Raw genomic sequence first — 24361 nt, forward strand, 5'->3', positions numbered from 1 at the left:
TTGTAGTCCTCAGCACAAGAAAGACACGGACCTGTTGGAGCACGTCCAGAGGACAGCCATGAAAATGGTCAGAGAGATAGAACACCTCTCTATGAGGACAGGCTGAAAGAATTGGGGTTGTTCAGCCTAGAGGAGAGAAGGCTTTGGAGAGACCTTATTGCAGCCTATCAGTACTTAAAGGGGGCTTATAAGAAAGATGGGGACGGATTTTTTTAGCAGGGCCTGTTGCGACAGGGCAAGGGGGAATGGCTTTAAACTAAAAGGGGGTAGATATAGATTAGATATAAGGAAGAAATTTTTTACGCTGAGGGTGGTGAAGCACTGGCACAGGTTGCCCAGAGAGGTGGTGGATGCCCCGTCCCTGGAAACATTCAAGGTCAGGTTGGACGGGGCTCTGAGCAACCTGACCTAGTTGAAGATGCGCCCTGCTCATTGAAGGGGGGTTGGACTAGATGACCTTTAGAGGTCCTTTCTGACCCAAGCCATTCTATGATTCTATGCTCTCTTCAGGGGGGAATCCCAATGGTGAGTTCTGTGTTGGCTGATCAAGATGGTGTAGCCTCACCTCACCTGGAAGTAATGGATTGTACAGTGCCACTGTTTTTGGAAAGGACATGGGAAGACTGAAGAGAACGTATACTAAAAATGTTGTATTTGCCTTTGGATTTGAAGGGAACTGGGCATAACTGAGCCTTTCTGTGGAGCTGCAAATCTTGTAGTGGAAAGTGACAGCATGAAACCACAGTTACCTGAGTTGTTTGACAAGTTAGTATTAATAAGCCAGCTAGAAAAAGATGGCTTTAGCCTGTGATACGTACCCTCCATGTCTGCTAACTTCTTCCATCAGAGAACCTTTGAGTAATCTGAGTCAGTGGGAATATGCTGGCAGGGCAGGCGAACCTGATCACTGTTTCCATTTCACAGGGTGGAAACATGCAGCCGGGTAACGCGCCTGGGGTTACGCAGGCAGCCACAAACCTCCTCCCTCTTCCGCCCCTGCCTCCCTGGGCAGGCTTCTGCTCAGCTGCCTGGCGCTCTGAGGGGTGGCCGTGCCAGGAGCCCTCCCTTGAGAAAAATTAACACCGCTTGTTCCTCAACTCCTGCACGCTTTCTCGGATGCCAGGTTGACTGCTTCTGTGCGTTTGTCTGTCTTCAAAAAGGCAAAAAGCCTTTGGGTGTAGTCTTCTGTTCTGCTTTGCCTTTTAGTATATCCAAAATATAACCGCTGCAGCTTCAGAAAGTAACTTTCTGCATTTAAAGGGCTTTTGTAACTATGTCTAATTGAATAAACAAAAATTCTCATGCAGAACTGTGGGGACTAATGCATAGAAGGAATATTAACAGTGCACATGAAAATATCTACCTTACTTCAATCCTAGAAAACCATCAGTTTATTTCTTGCAAGTCACAAACACAGAATTACTGAAATCTTGATCAGCGTATTTTCCTTCTAACGCAGGAATATGTTCTGTGAGTTGTAGATGCTGAAGAGGTAGATGCTTGTATTCATAAGTAAAGCAAAGAAAACGTTGGGGGGGAACATACATGTTATACAAGAAAACTTGGGCTGCAAGTAGTTGAAGTATGATCTGCAGGTTGTCTTGCTCTTTCAGTGATTTAACTGCTTAAGTCCGATACGCCTACTAGTAGGTGTAGAAGATGAAACCTCTTGCTCCTCTCTGTCTCTTCTAAGTGTCTCTACACCAACTTGTACAAACTTACCCCAAAACAAAGCATTCCAGTAAAGCACCTAATTGCCTCAATGGGTGGGGATGGGAGAAGGGGTTTACATTGTTAATTAACTGGCCTGGAGAGCCAGTTTCTCTGTCAAAGTAGGTCGGGGACTTCTGGTCTGGGAGCTCTGGGGTAATTTCTGTGGAAAACAATTACTTTTTTTCTGAGGGAAGAATTTCTTCTATCTTCATTTATCGTCATTGATTCAAATCTCTTGTGTTAGGGATGTTGTGTGTGGGAAGCTCTTGAGGAAGAACAAGTTTTCCAACACAACATTAGAAAGAAGTGAAGTTCTCTGGGGAGCCTTTCTAGTTGCAATATTCCTGTTGCAAGTTAAGACACATGCTCAGCAATTGGTTACCAGCATCTCCTGCACTAACCCGCTCCTTACAAGTATATCACTAATATTTAAACGTAACTGTGTAAGTGAACAACTGATGACCAGTAATTTCATAAATTGCTTACTTCTACTTTTCCAAAATCTCATGTCATCTAGAGTACGTAAAAATAAAAGTGGCTTCTGCATTGTTTTGGGAAAATTGTCCGAACCAGGGAATATAAAAGCTATTGTGAAAGGACACTGGGACTGTCACGTCTTTATTTAAAAAGTAACCCTTTCTGTTTTAAACAGCACTGTTGCATTTTTTTATGACAATCATGGTGTGAATGAAGACAATTTCTAGTCAAAGGAAGGTGTTATAAATAGAAACATTTGAAATCACAGAGGTTTTCCTTGGGGTATCTGAGTAGTCACGTTTATAGCTGTGATGATTTGAGGATGTGAGCGAAGTAAGGCTTATGAAAGAGGTAATAAATGAGGTGGTGTTTTTTTTTTCTGACTATATTGGCCAGTCTAATTATAAAAGCCTTTTGGGTAACCAACCTGTTTTTTCAGGTTTGAAGGTAAAACTTCTGTGACCAGAAGCTTGTCTTACCAGCCCTATTAGTCTGCTTAATAGAGATTTCCTTCCCCTAGAAAATGAAACATATGTGGTTGTTCTAAGCGTGTTTAACTCATTCCTGAACTAATATCTTCAGTGTTTGTCATATTCCAAATTACATTTGTTAAAATACATTTATTTTTTTAATCTAAACAAGTTTTTGCTGTTGATTTTTACTGTCACCAGTCATTAGGAGCAAAGTACTTGTGAAGATTGCCTGGGCCATTGAGTTGAGCCTCCAGCTGTCACACGTACCATCTTATGAACTACTTTTCATAACCTTATCAAACTTCAATTTAAAGAGCACTTGGCTTTTGCTCCCAGTACTCCTTTTTGAAATTCTGACCCAAATCAAATTATTCTAAATGTTGGAACAGGCACCTGACTTTCTATCCTAAATTTATTAGTCACTGGTTTTATACCCGATTTGCTCTTGTGCCAATTTTACCCATCTTAATTATTTTTATTTCCTGTATTAGGATCTGCCGATGTTTTCATAAATAGCAATCCTGTCTAAAGTAAGTTAAATTCCCTTTAGCCTTCTCCTTCAAGATAATCCATACTTGAGTGTGAGGTCTAATTGTTGTTGTGGACGATCAGAATTGTGTACAATATAGTGCTATGGCACAAATACTTCCCTGGGTTTACTGGGAGCCATCTTGAGAGGCACTTTAAACATTTTAATCTTCTGTTCCTCATTGTACATCGCACCAGTTGTTTATAGACATCCTGTGGTTAAGTACAAACTACTTTAGTCTTCAGCTACACGGTCTTACCTTATTTTATGTAAACATAAATGAATACCAAAAATCCGGGGTAATAACATAGTGCACAAATTACAAATACTGAAGTATTTGACGTTTGGAAATGCGTATGAAGTGCTAGTTAAATTTGTGAGAGCTTTACACTAATGGGCTTAATTTCTTTGATAGCGTTTTGAAGTTGTGAGGTGTCCGCAAATTTCAGAGCATCTCATTTAAAACTAGGATTCTGAGTAAGCACAAGCTGCTCAAGTCACAGCTGCATAATGCTTAAAGGACACCTTCCTTTGCAATAACATTTAAAAATACTAATTCCTCTTACTCATCTGCAATCCTCTTCCCACAGCTTGAGCTCAGGGCTATAATGGAACCTATTATAGGCAAAAGGTCTATGACTCAGCCATTGAGCCATGCAAACTCTTGGCTTCTTTAATTGGCACCATTAAATCTTTAGTAGGTTTTTCTCTCATAAAACAGGTATCGTTGGTGTAAAATGCATCACTGCTGAAGATACATTGTACCTTTTGCCCTCTGATTTCCTTGAGTTGATCAACTATAGGTGTTTAAAGGCTGGTTAATCGGAGAGACTTTTCTAGAATTGCTGCTTTTCCTTAACTATTTAGGAGTGTATGTAAAACAAAATGTAAGGCCATCTCACAAGTCGTTATGTTTTCAGGTTATTTTCCTTTTCTGTTTAGAGACAGGAGAGGGAAAAGAAGAACTTGCCTTTCTGTCATGTTTTGTTTTATCTTCATAGAACTTATTTAACCTGAGAACTGGGTATCTTCTATGTGGCAGTACGGGAAATGTTAATTCTTGATTATGTAACCAGGGAAGAACCCATATGATTATTTTTTTCTGTTGCAGGATTTTGTTTTGTTTTGGTTTTTCGATATATTGGAAAGTGAACATGGAAACAGCTGTAGTTTGGGAAGGGGGTCAGATATCAGTAGAGGAAATTTAAAGAGCACTGTGGAAGTTAAATGTTTGAATACATATGTATGTATTTGTAAATATATATGTATGTAAGAAAAAAAAAGTACTGAACTCCAGGTAGACCACATCCGCAGCCTTTCCCTTGTCCACTAGGCGGGTCACCTGGTCATAGAAGGTGACATCTTAGACAATATGTGACATCTTAGAGCTTTTAAGTATTTATACTGCTGTAAGCATCAATGCCTCTGAAAGGGGTGTGATGAGGACATCCCGAAAACTATAACTGTTCATTACCATCTGCAGAGTCTGCCTTGTTTGTATGTACCGTTGGCAAGAAGTCTTTGGTTATTATGTTTGTATACACTTTGTCTGCTGAACGTAAGTATCAAGAAACAACAAAGTTATAGAAAATGTTAAACTATGTAATTTAGTACACGTATTTTAAGTGATTGTGTTTACAGAATAATAGCAAGCTGCAAAGCTGGAAGTTAAGAAAGATCCGAAGTAGGACTGTCGCTACATGTTCCCTGTGCCTCTGAAATAGGATGTAGTCTTTGTATGCAACCATGTTTTCTCTGTTCCCTTTCTTGTACCCGCAGAAGATCTTCCATAATATCAGTAGGAGTTTAATTTGTTTGGTTTGATTATTTGAGGTATGGCCCAATGATTTATTTACTCCCTACTATCCAGTAAACCCAATCTTGAATATCACTGAATCTCATGAAACAGACTGACTCATCCTACAAACGCTGTCTCTCTTCGTATCTTGGTAAGGAATAGCTAAGTGAGCTTTTTTTATGGTAATTTTAATTATAACACAGAAAAACTTCACAACCACTAATTCACTCATCTTCTAAAGTCTCCTGCAATGAATATTCTCCATTTTACATACAAGGAAACCAAGACAGAGGGACAGGGAGTTGCCTGAGGCCAGAGTGATAGACATGGGATTTAGGGCTTCTTAGTGTGCTGGGCTGTATTGCCCTAATGCTGAAGCCAGTAGTTATCCAGGCAGGTAGTCTCTTGCAGTCATGGTTGGGCACTTCTCAGGAAGAGGGTCCATGGCAAGTCCTTTGCTGGGAATCCATGTTAGAAAGAAATGATTATGTAATTTAAAAGAAAAAACCCAAACCAAAACAAAAAACCCTTCTGGAAAAAAATAGAAAAGTAGCGAGTTGAGGCTGGTGGAAAAAAGGACAGTAATTTATCTTGCCTGATGTTCACTGCTTTCATCACAGACAATCTCCTTGCAGTCTTTCCCTTTTCTGTACTTAAGGTAACATGAGACTTCTCTTCAGGATAATATCTTAGTCATTCAGATCTGATTTAATCTAGGAGTCTTATCCTTCTTGTATGCCTGAATGAGGCGGCAATTCTGGAGGTAACTAGGGAGGAGTCAGCCTGTGTGTTAGAGGTAGTAATGTAAAAAAGTTAAGTACTAGGAAGTAGGATTTGTTTTGTAAGTGACACTAATGACATTTATACTTTGTTTTCATGTATTTGAAATACTTAATAATTTAGACTGCTATTTAAGAAAGAAAAATATGTTTATAATAGTTTTTCTTAGGGTTACAGTGAACTTTAAATACTCTTTTCCCAAGACAACAGTGAGTGTTTACTGGCAGGATGACTCATTTGGACAATGTCTGGAGAAAGCTTTTGAATTTCTGCTGGACAAGAACAGTTTAATGTTGGATAAAAAGGGGTTAAAGTCACTCCAATTTATTAGGGACAGCTAATATAAATAAAAGAGGTAGTGGGGTTTTGGAGTTTCTTTTTCTCTTCTGATGTGGAACTTCTTTGTAACTAAGGAAATGGCATTTAGAATGTCAAAACAAAATGTTAACTTTTAGATCATTTTAAATTGTGGATCTCCTAGTACTAAGCATGCTCACCTGGACTGTGAGATTGAAACAGCAACAAGTAAAACTCTTTGAGATTTGGAGTAGACATGAACAGTGGAGACAGGATGATTGAGCTGCTGTGGATATCATCTTATGATATCAGAAAACATTTTCCAAATACGGCTTTTTGGGGGAAGTTCTGAAATGAGACCCTTTTCATCAGAATAAGTCAGCAAACGTAAAGATTAAAAGTCATAAAAATAATTTTAAAAGTTGTTTTAGACTAGGTTTAACTTTCATTGCCCTGGTGGTGCCTTATGTATTTTACAGTGTTAGAAGTCCATGGGATTGGAGAACTCTGTGTGTTGTTAAAAATTTGTAGCGAAAATATCCTGAGTACAAGTTGTAGCTAGAAAAAAGGCACTAGCTCAAGTAACAAATCAAAAAGATTTCATCTTTTGATTGTGGATACAGTGCAACTTCACCTTGCAGAGGGGGGAGATGGCAAGGTAAGAAAGAGAGTATTGTATTTGTCTAGTGGGGTCTGTTGCAAGTCATCCAAGTAAAATGTTGATGAACTAAAAGTTTGTCAGCTCCAAACTGAAACCAAAGTGTGGTATCTGTGCTGATAGTGTTTCTTCTAATGCTTTGAGCTCGTTTTTCTTATGCTGGTACAGTCTATCTGCAAGATATCCTGGTGAAACTGAAACAATCTTGTTGCAAACTGTGGAAGAATTCAGAATGTTTTATTATTTAATGAAAATACTTATGGATGGTATTGTGGAAGTATCGCGGGACTTCAGTGGGACCTCCTTTTTAGGTACAGGAGTAAAAACTCGGGGGTTCAAGTCCTTTATTGCATCTGTTGAAATCTTAAACATCTAAGGCCATTGGCCTTTTCTTGAGCCATTAGAACATGATACATATTTATACCTTTGGGGAAGACTTGCTCTTTTTTCATGAGGGCTTGCAGATAGGAGAAGTGATAAAGTTCTTGCTAAAGGCTCTCTGTGAATTGCATCCTCTTTTCATCAGCCTCGTAATCTGATGCATGTTTGACATTAAACTGCTGATTGATACATTTTTGATACATGCAGGCTTCTTAAACATGCAGGTTTAGTAAGTCTGGAATCTGATGGGGGAGAACTTTTAAAACAAAAATGCTGGGCTTTTGTTTTCCTGGGTATATAAGGAAGGGGTTAGGAAAGTGATAGAGGAGTTATATCTTACTTAGCCTTACTAATGTATTGGAACAAACACAGTATGCTAACAAATTGTAATTGTCTAAAAATACATTTGAAACCATTTTGCTGGTGGGTGCTGTATTTTATGCTGCCCTCATTCATTTTGACAAGAGAGGGCTTGGTGGGCAGCTGAGGTCCCCAGCCTGCTTCCTGAGAGCCAGCTTTCCCCAGAGGTGGGCTGGACCCGTTGCAGACCCTTGCTTTAGAGTGCCCTCAGGAGAGGGGTGAGAGGCTGCTCCAGGACAGGGGTGTGTGACAAAGCAGAGCGTGGCTTACCACAAGAAGGCCAAAAGAACTGGCTGTGACTAGTGTCTTTCTGAGGCTTCCTGAGGCTAGTAGGGAGCAACTGGAAGATATCCAAGTGCAGAAGATGGGACATGGTGGTGCATGTACACAAGTGTGGCACATAGTCATGGACATGAAGTGTATAAAGCTGAGTTTGAGGACTTCCTGGCACAGGCATGATGTAAAAAAAAATTACATACACACGCAGTGGTGCCAGGTAAATAGACTGGGGCAATATGCACTTATATCCACGCTGCTCCCGTCTGTGCTCATCTCTGCTCCTAGTGTACTTCCTCACAGTCTTTATTGCAGTTTGGTCCTTTTGATTCATTGTTAAAGTTGTAAAGCATTTTGTACTGTCCTTACAAGCAACAGACTAGGGCTCACAGGATGTCCATCAAACAGATGGTATTTCTGAAGCTTGTATTTACTTGATCCTTAGGTGCTGCAGAGCAGGCAGAAGAAGTAAAAATTTCCTGGCCTGCTAGTCTTCGGCTTCATCTAGTAAAAAAACCCGCATGCTGCTTTTCTCTCTATTGTTCTCCCTTCCTTAGATAAAAGTGCACTTTATTTGATGTAAAGTATAAGAAGATAAAGTGTACTTTATCCGAGTTCAGATAAAGCGTACTTTATTAGAGATTTTGCAAATGAAAAAATCAGTGTATCACTTCTGAATTTACATATGCAACTTAGATTTTTGTTTTTAATAGTATGTATCTGTTATGTAAACATATAAGATACATATGTGTCTTATTACCTCACACCTTACATATTTACATAAATAGCCCGTTAAATAAGTTTTCCTGTTAACTCTTTTGGGGGTTAGAAGGGATAGGGGAAAAAAGTATGAGAATAGAAATGCTTTTGCTGTTGTGGCATTTAATGCTTTTGCTGTTACTGCTGCTTGCAGCAGTGAAAGCACAGGCGGAACTTTTTTGGTTGTCTGCGGTCAGAAGAAGCAGCGTTTGCACCAAATATGCTGGTCTTTGATTTTCTCCTTAGTCATAAACCTGATGCCGTTTGCTCTGTGTTACTGTGATTTAGATCTGATAACGGTAGAGAAACGTATTGATAGAAGTAGATATGAGCTAATTAAGGTTCTTCTTAAAATGGTTCAGAGAGGATGGATCTCTCAGTATTTGATGTTCAGTAGCTGAGTGGAGGGAATTCTGCTGGCGGAGGGAGGAGGCTGCGTCTGCAGGGCAGTACGCTTCCCCTCTTCCCTCAGGACCTTGGATTTCAAAGCGTGGCTGTGAAACGTGCCCAAGAGAGGGAGAATGTTCACATTTTACTATTTTGGAGGAACTGCTTCGCTTTCACAGTAGAGCTGAAGGGCTGTGGGGAATGTGGAGGCAAGCCCAAGAGCAACAACTCAGCCTGTATATATGCTAAAATGTTAGGTTACTCTTTATAAGGCTTATGTATTTAATAATAGCAGTTTCAATATTACCATTTTGGTTGAATATGTGAAGGTGTTTCCTCCCCTATTCCCCCTTTCCTGGAGAAGTTGAAGTATTGTACTAGGTCATCTGGAAATCGTTTCATCCTGACACGTTTGTTCTTTACTGCATGACTTTCCTATCTTGCCTGGAGATGTGCAGCCAACACCTTGTTTTAGAGGGGTTGGAAAAGGCTGGTGGTAAACCTCCTGGATATTCTCTAATCCAAGGAATTCTCTAGTAAGCACTAGGTATCTTGATAGCTGTGCTTGGGCGTAACTTCACAGACGTAACTTCACAAAGAAAATATCCGCATTTTTAAATACAGGTCCCACTTGGTAGAAGTAAGGCATTAAGAAAAAGATGCTTATGATGGTCTGCCTGTCATTTTCCCACCCGTGGTATAGACTGCATAGCATAGGCTTTGCAAAACTTATGTGGTAAAACTCATGTTGGCGTGTTTCTGGCATGTCTACTGCTTTGATAATGGAGTGTACACAGAAGTAAGGTTTCCTTTGACCGTGGACGTGCAGGGAAGACAGGCTTGAGGTAGAGCACAAGCTGTCAACATGAGCAATACGGCTTTTGCCAGTAGAATTCGGCACCTAATTGTCCCACCCTTTCTATGTGTCTCTACAGCTAGAGTTAGTAAAAACTTGCCAAAATCGTGAGTCTTTGACCAGTCTACATGGTGATGATGAGGAGTGGAGAGTCAGGCTTGTGCTAGCTACTGGTGTGTATATTTAGGACCTGCCCTGCTTGCATAAGGAGCAATCTTACACTGCTGTCTAAGCCAGTATATATTACAAAGTAATCTGTAGCAAAAAAGTATTAATAAAATGTTTGTCTTGCGGACCATCGCATTAGCAGTTACATATAATCAGTGTGGTAGCTATTGCAGGTTCTTACATGGAAAGCTAATCTGGAGCATGCACGCTACATTATCGTAGGGGTGGCAGTTGTCTGATACTGTCTGATCAATGCTGACGTTGATTCTGATCGATGATCAGCAACCAGAAGAGCTCTCTTGTGGGGTAAGTTAGTTGGTTTTGAGCCGTGAACAAACCATCAGCGCTCACTGCACTGGCTGATATTCCATAGGTTTAGTAATCTCTCTCACTTTATATGAGCATGAAACAGTGTTGCTACATATGATGGCTACAAAATATAATGGGATGTTTGCTTTTTGGATGGCCACATTAGTGTCATTCATCTTGTGTAATCAGTTTTACTCCACAGAGTACAAGACCAGAAAATAAATAATTCTAATGCTGTAGCTGTGCCGAGACTCAGTTAAGGAACTCTGTGTTTTGTATAGCGTGTTTTTATTCTTCCCCACATAGTAATTGGGTGATACTTTCAGCTCCCCCAAATCAGCAATGAGTGTGCTTTTGCAGTGGTGACTGAGGGCATTAAGATTCGTTTTAATCACTTCCACTCTACTGTTAGGATGCTGCTGGCATCAAAATAAGTTGTTTTGATTCAGAGTTCTTCTGAAAACTTGGATCAGCAAGTTTTAACTTTTTAGTAGTTGCACCTGTTTTTCAAAAATAATCTCCATTAGTAGTAACAGAGCAGGAAGACTTGCTTAAGAAATAAAATGGTATTGCAGCAGCACTTCACTAATACATAAACTTTTTTCATGCAAAGTGAATTTTGTCAAGTTATGTCTTGCTAAGAAGGTATTAATAGAACTTTTGTTTTCCATACATTTTCATCTGTGTTTTGTAGAAGTATGGCAAGAGATTTAGTAAACGACAAGATTCCTGTGGAGTCTCTTTGCAAAATAGTCGTCTTTCATTCTCATCTGGTGTGATGCCTTTCCCTTTAATGCAGAAAAGATCAGTGACAACGCTTGTCGGTTTATAAATGCAAGTTGGCACTTAGGAAGTACAATGTTTTTAGAGGAGTTTGTGAAGTACTGAGACACCAGTTGTTTCTGAACAGCATCATATTGCCCAAAATATTTTAGGTAATACCAAGTATTTTCATATAGTAAAGTGAAAAAAGACATATACATCTTCAATTCAAGGCAGTAGTTTCACAGAAAAGGGAAGGGATAATCATTCACAATAAAAGAGCAGAAACTGATTGGTGAAGCAGGTTTTGGAAGGAATTATGGGTGTGAGCATAGTCTTGAGGATGTTTCTGGACTTCAGCTACTATAGGAAAAACCTGTATAGCTGTACTGTTGTTGAATGTAGGCACTGGTATTTGGTTGCGATTTCGGAGGTAGTGTTGATTCCTGTTTACTCTGGAGTTTTTACTGATCTGTGAGCTTTGCAGATGGACAATGTCTGAAGAGTATTTACATTGGTCTAGAAAAGCTGAAGCGTGCTTCAGGTGGAGGGAGCACCAAGACAGGCCTAATGCTGAAAGCGTTGATGAGACAAGTTGAGAATTGCAGGGACAAAGCAAGGTATAGAGACGTGGCGTGGAAACTTTCCAAGTGATTTGTTTGGAGGATAGTGAAGATGAATAGTGTGTTCTAAATAATCCAGAGGGATGATGAATCCTTTCACTAACCTTTGAAGGGAAGAATTGTGGAGCAATTTCTACATGTGATGGCTTTTAACACCTTGTGGACAGTGCTATCAGGAAGGATACAAATTCAAAACGAGTGATCTCTGTGGCCTTAGGTAGAGCTGCTCCCAGAAGCAATGCTCTAGTCTGTCTTGTTTTAAAAGAACTTTCTTTGGTCACAGGTTGCTGTTTAAACTTTTCCAAAGTGAAGGTGATAATTTAACAGGACTGCAATTGCTGCAAATGAGAATACTCAGTAATGATTTCCCTAACGTGAAATGATCCATTGTATAGATATCATATTGAAGAGGTTTGTGTTTTGGAGCCAGTCGGTGGGAACTGACTGCGTGCTTGCTCTACTGTTACACGAACTGTTAAATTTTCTTGAACTTTGGTTTATTAAATAATACGTGGTTACAGTAGATCTTTTTCAAAATATGGAAAAGACCAGGGAGTCTGGAAATACCCGTGATGGAAATGAAAGTAGTCCTAGTAAAAAGGAGCTTTTTTTTTTTTTTGGTTGGTGCTGATGTTTAAATTTCACGAAGTTAGCTGAGTCATGTCGCATGCTTTGCTGCTCTTGCTTCATACTTCTTAAAGCTCAATATTGGCTCAAGTTGCTGCTCTGCTAGGGAACTGACACTCAGCTACTTTCAGTGCTTAAGTACAGTTGATTGTGGTTCAATCCTTGTTCAAGCAACAGAAAGATTCTTCTCCTTAACCTCCCCCCCCCCGCCACTAACCCTCACTGGATTAATCCTACATCCTGTCCATCTTGCTACTTTACGTAACAGGCCTGGTTTGAGACGTCTGTCTGTGCTTTGGGCTGCGGAGAATGAGCTTAGCACTAAACGTGTAAGCAGCTGTGAAATGCAGGCAGCTTCATTTTTAATTTTTCAAATCTTGGTGGTACATGTTTGGAAGTTTAAAAATAAGCTTGAATTCCAGAAAAGTGAGGATTTTGCACTCCAGAAACAATTTCTCAAATAGTGTTTTCATTTATTATTTGCTCAGGTATTGTTGTTTTTTACCGATAATGCAAAAGCGTATTACCACCCTGGGTAACCTGTTGAGCTGCAAATTATTTTGACTCCTCAGAGTTTCTGAAGAATCTCTGTTTTGCTCTAATAAGCTGCGATCCTTAGGAGTGTCCTGCATTGTGATATTGCATGTTAATAGCATTGATTAACTGTCAAGCAGTGGGAATTGATGAGAAAATGTCCATTGTAAAATTAAATGGTATTGCTGAAGACTGTACCATGCTGCTGGTTAGGGAGGTGACTAGCCCCAGTAGTCGGTGGTAGGAGTATTAATGTGAGCTCCAGGTTTTTTCACATGATTAAAACAGGCCATCTGTTCTTTGTTAAATGTTTACAAAAACAGCTTTTCTCTAAAAGATTTAGAGAGATGTGGGTCTAGTAAACACACCAATATTTTTTGAGCACCTTTTTCACCTTATTTCAAGTAATACAAAAAATAATTCTGCTGCAATATCAAATAGGATTAATACCTATTTGTGTTTAATCTTCACTGGTTTCCTTCCTGTGGAAGATGAAATTCTGTACCAACATACTAAATTATGGCTTTGTTATTGCTAAAAGCAGCAGGAGAAGCAATTTCTCTGAAGTATGCAGATGAATTTTTCAATCTTTTGGTAAAAACTTGTAATACACTTTTTTTTTTAATTTTGTAAATGGAAAATGGGGTTCTTTCATTAGAAATTGTGACCCTGTAACTAGAGTTAATCCTTTGTAGATTTAAAGAAGTAGAACTATTTGAAATAATTCCCTGTGGTAGGCTTAAACTAATATTTACCAGTGAAAGCCTGTTCTTCTTCCTTTTCTCCCTCCTTAAGAAAGAGCAGACCACTGATTTGGGGTAAGAAAATGCATCTTTCAAGCTGCTACTGATCTCTTCTTCTCACTAGACTTGTGCTGCTCCTGCACAGCTTCACACTAGGGAGCAATGTGGGGTTGTCAGGGATAAACCGTTTTAGCATATTGCAAAAATATAGGCACAGACTTCCTAGAAAAATAAAGTTAATCACACCTATTTCTTTGCAGGAGTGCTACAATTTAAAAGATCACGTATAAGTGAATTACAAAACGTTGCTGAACTGCAAAGGGAATGGCATGTGGCAAAAGTAATGTGTTTTCAAGTAATAGGAAATATAACCAAAGCCTAATTAGGGCAGAGTTGGCTTTTTGTAGCTCAAATGATACGAAACAAAACCATAATACTTTAATTTGTATGCTTGGTAATGCACATAACTTGGTACTGTAAATAAAAGTCAGTAAGGTTTTTTTTTCTTTTTTTAATATGTTTCCTGCATAATGTTTAAGTCTAATGTATAGTCTAAGTTGTCTTAGAGCCTGAGAATGACTCTTGTGGATAAGCTTTCTGAGGTGGTAAGAATTTGAATTTTCATAGGATGCCATCTTCCAGAATGCGTTACTGAGTACTACAGTGCAGAAACAGTCACTGCCATTCTCGGTGCTTTTACCTTCTGGCCAGACCTGACGTTAAAACTACAAATGTCAAATCATGATGGGCTGACGTTGCTGTTGTGGAGACTTGGAAAAGCTGTCTGCCTTACGTTCAGATTTGCTTATGACTGCGCTGAAAGCTGTTGTTCAGACTTCTAAAACAAACAAGCAAACAAACAAAAAAAACCAACCCACAAGTCTCAGAAAGGAGAAAAGGATTAATTTTTTGAATTAGATTAAAAAGGTAATGAGAATACTCAAGCATGTATGAAACTTCATAATGATTTCAGTGACACAGTCATATCACTAATGAAGATGTAACATTGAAAATTTTATAGAACTAAATTTATGTGGCATTACTGGATTTCTTGTGGTTTTTAATATTTGTTGGCTTGGCTGTTTCACATGCTTAGGAGGAAGAAAAACAAATTAAACTACCAATTCTGATTTGTTCTAGAAAGTTGTGCCTTATACATAAGCTTTTAGATAGTTGTAAAAGTCTCTCTTAATATGGCAAACAAATACTGTAGTGTCAAACACAAGGTACTTGCTCAATACAAATTTTACAAATAATGGAAAGAAAAACTTAGGTTTCTTATATGTTAGACATGGCAAGTGACCAGTATTTAAAAAGAGGAGTGAGTGTTGTGGTGGACAGCTCAGTGAAGACATTGACGAAACTTGCACATAAGGTCTCTGAAAAACATAGGATGCATGAGATATGAAATGGCAGATAATATAGAAATATATTGACTACCTTGGGAAAACGTAGACTGAAAGTACTGCTCTGAAAACCTATGGATAAGAAGTACTTAGAGGTGATCTGTGTAGTATTCTTGTCTTTTCCTACCTAAAAATAAGTGTTAGACCATACAAGTACATAATGGCCTGTGAGGTACAGGAAAGACAGTTTTGTTCTGTGTCACAGAACATATCTGAGGAGACATTCAATTCAGTCAACCAAATTCAAAACCAATTAGAAGATTTAAAAATATCTCTAATTTATGTAATGTATAATTGGACTGCAGAACTCATTGGCACCACTGACTTCCTGGGGTCAGCATTTTCTGTACAGATATCCAGTCCTTGTGAACTTTCAAGCATGAAGATATGTGTTACAGTGACTACGGATTTCTAGAAGAGGTGTTTGTTCATACTTACGCCTGACATGAGGTTGCCTTGAGGTGGGGCTGATTCATGTGGTGCTAATGCAATGGGTGCATCAGGTTTGCATTAGAGCTGAGTTTCCACTGCAACTAAGACCCTGCTGCGCTAAAAAGTATCTTAATAAACAGAGGAGAGAAACATGCAGAAGTCGTCCTGGAAGTTCCTGGTTAAGCCAAGTAGACCCAGATCTTCAGTCCGGCCCTCAGGCCTTCCCTCTTGTCCTGGAGTCTCTTCCATAAAGAACTGTAGTGTCTAGCTTGTACTGTTCAAACCTCTCCCAAACAGCAGTAAAGAGTTGTCTGCACTTCTTGACAGCCTTGCTCCTGCTGCTTGGGTAGCTTCTGAGTATGTGAGTGTATTCAGGGCACAGCGTTTTTTTGCTACTGTGAAGAAATGCTGAAAATAGTTAGGACTGCACTGATTCAGTTTGTTTACATTCAGGAAACTATATCAGTATATTTGGAAAAATACACATGCATTCACCTTCTTACGTAATGATATTAAGAATTTTATTTCCTAGATCTTAGAGTGCATTGTTTTTTTAGATCCAGGTGGCTAAAGTGTATGTCTGTGTATGCCCCTCAGTTCTCCTTATGCTCAGGGGCTGGGTTTGTAGTCATGTGCATGCCTGCCACTCCTAAGCAAGTGCAGTTTGAATAAAAAGCAGAGAAAAGGAAACGCGAATAACGTTACAAACAGTTACACAGGTACTGCTATTCCTGGAAGTAAAATTCTGATTTGCTATAAACGTTTCTTCTCCTCAATTCAATGCATCAAACATCTCAAATGGCTAGACTTCATGACCACCGCTAAAGGGGAACTCTTCCGCCTAGAATCATCTCGACTTAATTTTTAGGGAAGAGAAAAGGAGGAGAAACAGAGAGGGAATGAGGGTTGGAAAATGGTCTGACCGTATACGCAGTTGCAAGAAAGGCATCAGTACGGTGTCATGCTATTACTTCTCTTTTTGAAAAGCACTGTCGTCCTGCTTTTATAACCACGGGCAGGCAGTGAGGACAAGCAGGTTAGAGCTTTGATACGCTGCAAAGTCATGGTAGAGCTCAGACATTTTTTCATTGCAGACTCATGGATCTTTGTGTAGAACAGAACCATTAAGAGGAAAAGAGTTGCAAATATATCCAATATGTTTGGTCCAGGCATTTGACATTTGTGTAATTAGACATAGGTTTTAATGTACTTTCTAAGTCTGGTGTAAACCTGATACACTATACAGACTTTGAAATAGGATGTTTTTGCAGGTTCACAAACGCTTAAGGTAGTTCTCCGTCCAATCTGTAGTAGGAACAAATTGTTTCAATTACAAGTAGGGAGCGTGGATCTTTGACATAAAATGTAACATTATATTACATGTTAAAGTGGCTTAATCCTTCACGTGCTGGTCAAAATACCTCCTGTCACAGCTGAACCAATGTAACTTGCCTTGATTAATTTTTTATAAATACAGCCTGTGAATATACTTTGTTTTCCTTTGCATGTCTAGAAACAAACTTTAACAGTTTTTCCCCCCCCAGAGGACAAAATTCCAGTGCAACTGAATAATTTGTAACAAGTTATTCATTCTACTAACAACTGTTTTGAAATCTCTGAAATAACAATTGCTTTCTTTTTGCATCTAAATGTTGAAGAATAAATATTTTCTATACTTCTACCTTATATACACTACTTTATATACAAGCTTTAGAATAATTTTACCCTTGCTATATCAAGAATTTCTGGTCACTTTGCTACTGTTTGAACTGCAGAAAGCTTTGGTTTTTACTGTTTTACTGTACAGTGTTTCAGATACGTACTAGGTTGATCTTCTGCTTAGTGTCTTCTCCCTCTGTAACTTCTTGCTCCAAAAGAGCAAAGTTTTAGAAATCAAAGTTGCAAATCTACAATTTTATTTCTATTTGTCTCTCTCAGCATTCTCCATCGGAACCCTTTTTAGAGAAACCAGTGCCGGATATGACTCAGGTTAGTGGACCGAATACCCAGCTAGTGAAAAGCGATGATTATCTGCCATCAGTTGAGCCGCAGCCACAGCAAAAGAAAAAGAAAAAGAAAAACAATCACATTGCTGCAGAAGGTCCCAGTAAAGGTTTTGGTAAGGAAGACTTTCCTGGGGGACTCGACAGCCAGAATCTAAGCAGAAACTCAGTGGATTGCTCCCAAGAAGAGAAGAAGAAAAAGAAAAAGCCCAAGGCAAAAAAAGAACCGAAGGATCCTAAAGAACCCAAGGAAAAGAAGGAACCCAAGACCCCCAAAGTCCCCAAGACCCCTAAAGAGCCAAAGGAAAAGAAAGCAAAAAATACCACGCCAAAACCCAAGACCAGCAAAAAGGCTAGGTAAGTCAGGAAACTTCTATCTGCGATCAGAGGAAAACAATGTGTTTGTGGGATTTCTAGAGCATCTGTGCTAAATGGCCTGGGTGGAGAGGAAATCTTGTTTTGTCGTTTGCCTTCTACCATCTACAACATCATGTTTTTGAGGAACTTGGGCACGTTTCTCTTGTTTGGCTTTCCTGTTTATGGATCCACAGTTATTTTAAACAAGCTGGAAAGGCAGAAGGTTAACTTTTCTTTTCAAGGCATAAAAATTTCTGGATGTGTTAGATTTCAAAACTAACTCTTTCTCTTCTAATGCTCGTCTGTCCTCGTGTGTGGTTTGTGTATTAAAAAATTAAATTGCTTTGACATTAATGTAGGTTTGACCAAACCCAGAGATGAAGGCTTGAAGTAAAAAGGTTTGATGACGTTTTTCTCTAAATAAAGAAGTAAGTTAGGTACTTAACGTTGTTACAAGTTGTACAACCCTTACAGACACTATTTTATACTGACACAACCCATGGGCTATAAGCCCTGCTGCTAAAAAGGCATTTTTATATGGATATTGATGTGTCCTCACTGTAGGGATTATATTCGTTTTGCTGTTTCATGTAAAGACAATTTTCCTAGCAGAAAATCATTGTGAATAGACCAGATGCTTCAACCCTGTTTCTTAACTGTTTTCACTCAGCATCGTGTCCGTTTATCAGGATAGGCTTAAAATGCTACAGAGTACTATGAGAAAGAACAAACTGCCGTTACACATGAGTAAATACGTCATAGATAATAACACAGATTCTTTCCTTACCCCTCAACTCCCTAAACACCATGATTATAAATGCCTACTTGAATGAAAACTGAGAGGAAAAAGACATTAAAGCCAAATTTTTTTTTCATTTGTACCTAGAATTTCTTACAACTGTTCTGAATTTGTTCCAAACATCTGAATCTGTTTTTCAAGATGTGGCTAGCATTATAAAATATAACTTCCAGATGGAAGCACAGCCAGACTTGGTTAATCCAAATCAGTTTGCAAACCTCATTTGTATTAGGGTTTAAAAATTGCAGTTAATGAATCAGCTTTGCATATATTCTACAACAGTGATTATTGGTTAGGTTTGATACAGCTATATGGCTAAATGAGGCATGGACAGTAAGATGTTACTTGTTCCTTTAGCAAGAAAGAGAAGTTTCTGTATTAGCAGAGACAATGTTTCCTGAGGAATTTATAAACACTGGCTTGTAAAATCAAATGTTGTCCTGAACAGGCTTATTAACAGTTCAGTAAATTACAGTTGATCAGCCTATCCCTATTACAGAAGTTACTTCAGCAAAAACTGTTATCTATCACCCAGTATGTGTTTTTGAAACCAAAATACTGTATCAGCTAAAATAACCTTTTTGTTCCATTTCCCTGTACTCATAGGTTTAAAGGCTGACCAGGCCATATTGCATGGTATTGAGCATCGCCCAGCAATTTTTGCCACCAAGAAGTAAAAAAGCTTTTACTGCAGGACTTCTCAATTGGTGCAGTTGTACAAGGTCTTGACTACAATGAAGCTTTGTTTAATAAACAGTGGTTAGAAGGAGTCTGCCTCAAAAACATGCATGAGGTTCCTGTGGCTGGGCTGGACATCAGACCTCCGAGCTGGTCTGTCCCGTCTACTCAATCCTAATATCTCTTTGCGCATCTTCTCTATATCTTGGGACATGCCATGCAGATTAAAGGAGCAGTGTTTCCTTTGAAGGAACAAATCGCTGCTTTCTTAGTTGTATTTGTAGGAGAGTCTTTATCTTCTTTCCCGTGCAATGACTTTTGTCCCTGGGTGGCTAGGCGACTTACAGTATTCTAGTAAGTACTAAGCCCTGTTATTTCACCTGTGAGAGAAACATGTTTGGAGCAGCATTAAGAGCATTGCTGTTCCTTGTGCTTTACTTAGAGGTGTGGAGAAAGTCCTACTTTTCCCATAATGGGCTTGTGTCTCTGTTAACAAATGCTCTCTTGAAAACAAGGTTGTTCTCATTTTGTGGTCTTGTGAGCTTCAGTATCAAACTTCTTTGAAGAACTCTGAGACTGTGTTGGGATGCTGTGCTGCCAAAGAATTTTAAATCGTTGAAAGAAATTTGCTTACTTTGGCAATATCACAGACTGGGGAACCTGTCCAGTGACAGATCATTGCATCAAGTTTTTAAATAAAACAACAGTCCAAACGTTTAATCATCTGAGCCACGGTATTTCAGCAGCACTAACTCCAGAAAGGAAATATTACAGTAGCTGAGATGAGTGAGATTAATGCAAGTTAATATAGATTATGGATGGTTATTTAGAAGTAAAATACTTTGATAAAGTTAGTATCTGGCATGTGTTTGCTACTGCTGCTTATATTGCTCAATATTTTGCTTCTAAGCATTGAAAGTAGTAGTGTGCTTTTCAGATTCCTAAATGCTGTGCAAAACTAACGGTTTTCATTCCTGAACAAGCCTATCGGTTTTAATAGAAGAGTTTTGCACTCATGTAATATTCAGGTGAATAAAGTCAGACGCAGGAAATGTATTTATTGAAGAGCAACAGTTTTTTGGATAGAGCATAACAAGTCCTTGATAGTTAATTTTGACACAGGCTGTATTAGAGTATACACATAGATAAAAAATCTGGTATTTAAGTATTAAATTAACCATTATGTAATTTAATATAGCTCATAACTTAACCCTGTTATTTCAGTTCCAATTTTGACTAATAGTATAATCCTTTTATTAAACAAACAACAAGAAATAACCAGAAACTTTATCCTTCACATCTCTTCTATCTTTGGGGTAAGTTGTGACAAAATGAGCAGCCTGCCTCACTGAAATGCACCTTCATGTGAGGGACAACCGTCAGATTGGAGAATGGAAGAAGCTGGTTAATTTCATGCTTGTTTGAATTGCGTGTCCCATGGCTTCTTAAAAAGAAAGCAAGCACCCAAATGGGCTGCTAGTATGTTATACTACATACTTGGTAATTTTGAAAGAAAGATCACACATTAATATTGTACTATTACACTTGTAATGGATATTAACCCAATCCTGCCAATACAGAAAGACAAATACAGTGGTGGCTGGAAAAAAAAATTTGCGAAACAAATCTATTATGGACCAAACTAGTCAGGTTTGAAAGCAACATGTAGGTATAGCTAGGATCACAAACGAAGGGTTTTCGTTAAATTGTGTGGGTGCTGCGTATTACATGGCCTCTTAATGTTACGGAGCCAGCTTCAGGCACATGCAAAGCAGGCAGGGAAAGGCAAGTAGTCCTACTGAATTGCAAAGTCATGGCTCAGGTATCTGTTCCTCTTGTGCCTGTCCCTGGAGGAGATGAGGACTACCTGTTTGAGAAGGTCACGCTGCAGCACAGCTGATATCTCTCCCGCTGCTTCCTATGAAACCCTAGAGAGTGACCACCAGTTACGGTGGGAGAAGCAGTAACTATTTGCTAGGGCCAAATGGCAGCTCTTTGCAGGAGCTTGTCCCTCCTCCCATCTCCTCAAAGCAGTGTGCTGTCCTTTGCAGGGCTGCTCTTATCTGCTTCCTCCCCTCCCTGTGGCAGGGGAAACTGCGTCCTTCCCACACATACAGCAGCAGCCTGGCATGCAGGGTAGGGCGAGTGGGTTGCTGCTCGCAAGGGGCGTGCTAAGCATGAGCATAATTACCTCTTCTAGAGGGAGGTGGAGACAGACTTTTTTGGCGCACAGATTTGCTGTTTGTTGTATCGGAAAAGGGATGGCTCCTGGCCGCAGAAGCGGGAAGAGGCTGCTGTGCGGGGGAGCAGTGCGGACAGCAGGACACAGCGCCCTGGGGAGCTGGAGGACAGGAAGAGAGGTCCCGAGGTGGTGGTGATAGTTTCCACTCCCAAGCTCAGATCATCCTGAGCAAGGCAGGAAGGGGGGTGCCTGTGGGAGAGAACAGGAAATCGTGCGAGATTTCCATGTGCGCATCCACTGAGGCTGTTCCTGTTCACACCTGTCCTCATCTCCCTTTTGAACCAGCCCAGCTGCCAGATATTTACCTTTGCCTTTGCTGCAGGCAGGTCTCATGGGCTTGCTGTTACCAGAGCGTACTTATTAGTAATTTGGCTGAGTTTTCAGGCTGGAAAAAACCTTGTTGCCCTATTGCTTTTCCTACTTTTGTGACACATAAAAAACAATTTAAAAAAAAAAAAAAAAAAAAGGTTTTGATTACACTAGGAGCTTTAAAAAAAAATTGTTTTCCTCAGGTAAGGCAGTACAGAAAGTCTGACAGCTCTAACATTTTGAGAGGGTGGAATTATTTTTTTTACGGTTTTGATGCTCCACAGTGAATGTGTAACATTTTTTTAAGCCAGGTTCCAATCATGAATTTGTCACAGGACAGTGTTCCCAAACAGTAAAATAGGGATCAATGTCTGACTAATTTTAAATGTTTCAATTACAGAAAAAATCATCATCCAAATCCTGATAGCCATCATAAATTACACTAATAAACAGATCTGTCAGTTACCCAGATCAGATGAAGTAGTTGCACAATGTAAACATACGGGCTAATTACTTCCCCTCTTAATCCTGTGAAGCATGCCATGCTTTTTGGGGTATTTTTGAGTCAGGTGGTTTGGCCCTGGTAAGTTCCTGGAGTTTGACCTAGCTCTGTAGGTGGCTGCTTGACTACCTGCACAAAACACTTTTGTCAAGGTTTGGATACTTGTTCTCAAATTGTAATTCAAGCTTTCTTTTCATTTATCCTACTTACGGTTTTCCTCTTCAGCCCCTGTTTTCCTTCACGTTGTTCGCTCATCTGACCTCCTGCAGGTTGTCTTCTTACTGATCCCCTTTCGTCAGTATGCTGTGCAGTCCTCGGGGATAAGAGGATGAAACCAGAAAGTGGTATTGGACAGCTAGAGTGGAAGACATCTAATCTGAAGTGTCTGTGTTTGCATCACTTGAATAGAAGGACTAGTTTTAACTGACAATTTTAAAATATTTCAGTGGTTTTTGTGTGGCAAATACTACTTCAGTTTCTCCCAGATTTCTAGTTCTTGTTTTGGGACTGGACACTATCTTGTCTCTAGTGGGACTTGGATAAATTTTGTATTCATGCATGTGTAAAAACAAATATGAGAGATAGTTGTCTAAATGCATATATTACGTTTGCCTTCCTTGTTGCCAAATTTGGAAAGTACTATCAGATGCACATCCAGAGTTAAGCATTGACACACAGACCCTAGTGGTAATGGCAAAGTGTCCAAGAACAGGTTTTTACCTGCCTGTACTTACGTGTGGAAAAGGTAATTCTGGTCCAGGGTAACACCATTCCTGAATGGCATGAGTATGATCTGCTGGAAAGTGGAAAGGCTGTGTCAAAAGTGAGTACATTTAATTGTCAGGATCAAATCACTGGCTATGTGGGAAGATGGAGAGGGACAACAGTTGCTGACAATTCGAGGAAGCCGGTGCTCCCACTGGCCAGGTGAAGCTCCCCAGTGCGTGATGCACTGGGAAGCAAAGCCTCGCCTCGCTCAAGGGTACGGTGCTGTTGTTCTATGGCTTGTTCTTCACCTTCCTTTCTTGAAGGAAACTGTAGCTGTGCGTTTAAAAAGAGCAGTTCTTCTGCTGAACTTAGAACTTAAAATTCCCGGTGGAGCTGCACATGGGCTTTGTTCTCCCCGAGGCAGTGGCTCTTTTTCATGAGTCTGTTTTTAACTGGCCTGACAAGGGGGGAGATTTGAAACTGTGTCTGAATTGCTTCGTCCGCGTCTCTCTTACCGAGAGCGACTCAGTACGCCGAGGCACGGCTCGGGGGTATATACAGGTCATGAGATACTCTTAGCTCGGAGTCCCTGCCGCTGCGAGCGGAGAAGGGTCTAACAGAGGCTAGAAAGAAACCTTTGTCGGGGTGGCCCTGCCGCCGGCGCTGGAGTCGCTGGCGGGGTCTTTGTCTGGGCCTTGTCAGGCGGCGAGCGCTGGGGAGCGCAGCAGCAGCGGTCGGTCGGTCGGTCGGTCGGTCTGCCCGGGGCAGGCAGGCCCTCGTTAGCGCTTCCCGGCCTTTCAGCAAATTGATATTTTATCAAACCTAGGCCACGCTATTCTTTCCGACTTTAAGCCTGTTATTCATAGGCGGCGGTGCACCCGGGGCACGGTAACGACTACTAAACTTAATTGCGCACCTTGCTCTGATTTACGGGGGTCAGGGGCGAAAAGCGCCAGCCTGTCAGCTCGCTTCACCTGGCGGCCATCCAGCTCCCCTGACAGGCTTACCTTTGATTTAAACAAATTAGAGAAATATGTAAAGGGTTTTTGGGGGAGCGCAGCAGCCAGGAGCGGTCGGTCGGTCGGTCGGTCTGCCCGGGGCAGGCAGGCCCTCGTTAGCGCTTCCCGGCCTTTCAGCAAATTGATATTTTATCAAACCTAGGCCACGCTATTCTTTCCGACTTTAAGCCTGTTATTCATAGGCGGCGGTGCACCCGGGGCACGGTAACGACTACTAAACTTAATTGCGCACCTTGCTCTGATTTACGGGGGTCAGGGGCGAAAAGCGCCAGCCTGTCAGCTCGCTTCACCTGGCGGCCATCCAGCTCCCCTGACAGGCTTACCTTTGATTTAAACAAATTAGAGAAATATGTAAAGGGTTTTTGGGGGGGTTTGGTGGTTTTTGTTGTTGTTGGG

At 40.2% G+C, this 24361-nt stretch overlaps 1 protein-coding gene across 1 annotated transcript in view; it reads left to right on the plus strand.

Annotated features, from left to right (window-relative positions):
• The window catches only part of CHD7 (chromodomain helicase DNA binding protein 7), a 91420-nt gene that overhangs the window by 14155 nt on the left and 52904 nt on the right, over positions 1-24361 (plus strand). Inside the window, exon 2 of the mRNA XM_009332087.1 lies at positions 17287-17708. Coding sequence (XP_009330362.1) covers positions 17287-17708 — 422 coding nt within the window. The remainder of the gene's footprint in view (positions 1-17286; positions 17709-24361) is intronic.

The sequence above is a fragment of the Pygoscelis adeliae genome, unplaced genomic scaffold (genome assembly GCF_000699105.1).
Source record: "Pygoscelis adeliae isolate BGI_AS28 unplaced genomic scaffold, ASM69910v1 Scaffold98, whole genome shotgun sequence".
Taxonomy (NCBI): domain Eukaryota; kingdom Metazoa; phylum Chordata; class Aves; order Sphenisciformes; family Spheniscidae; genus Pygoscelis; species Pygoscelis adeliae.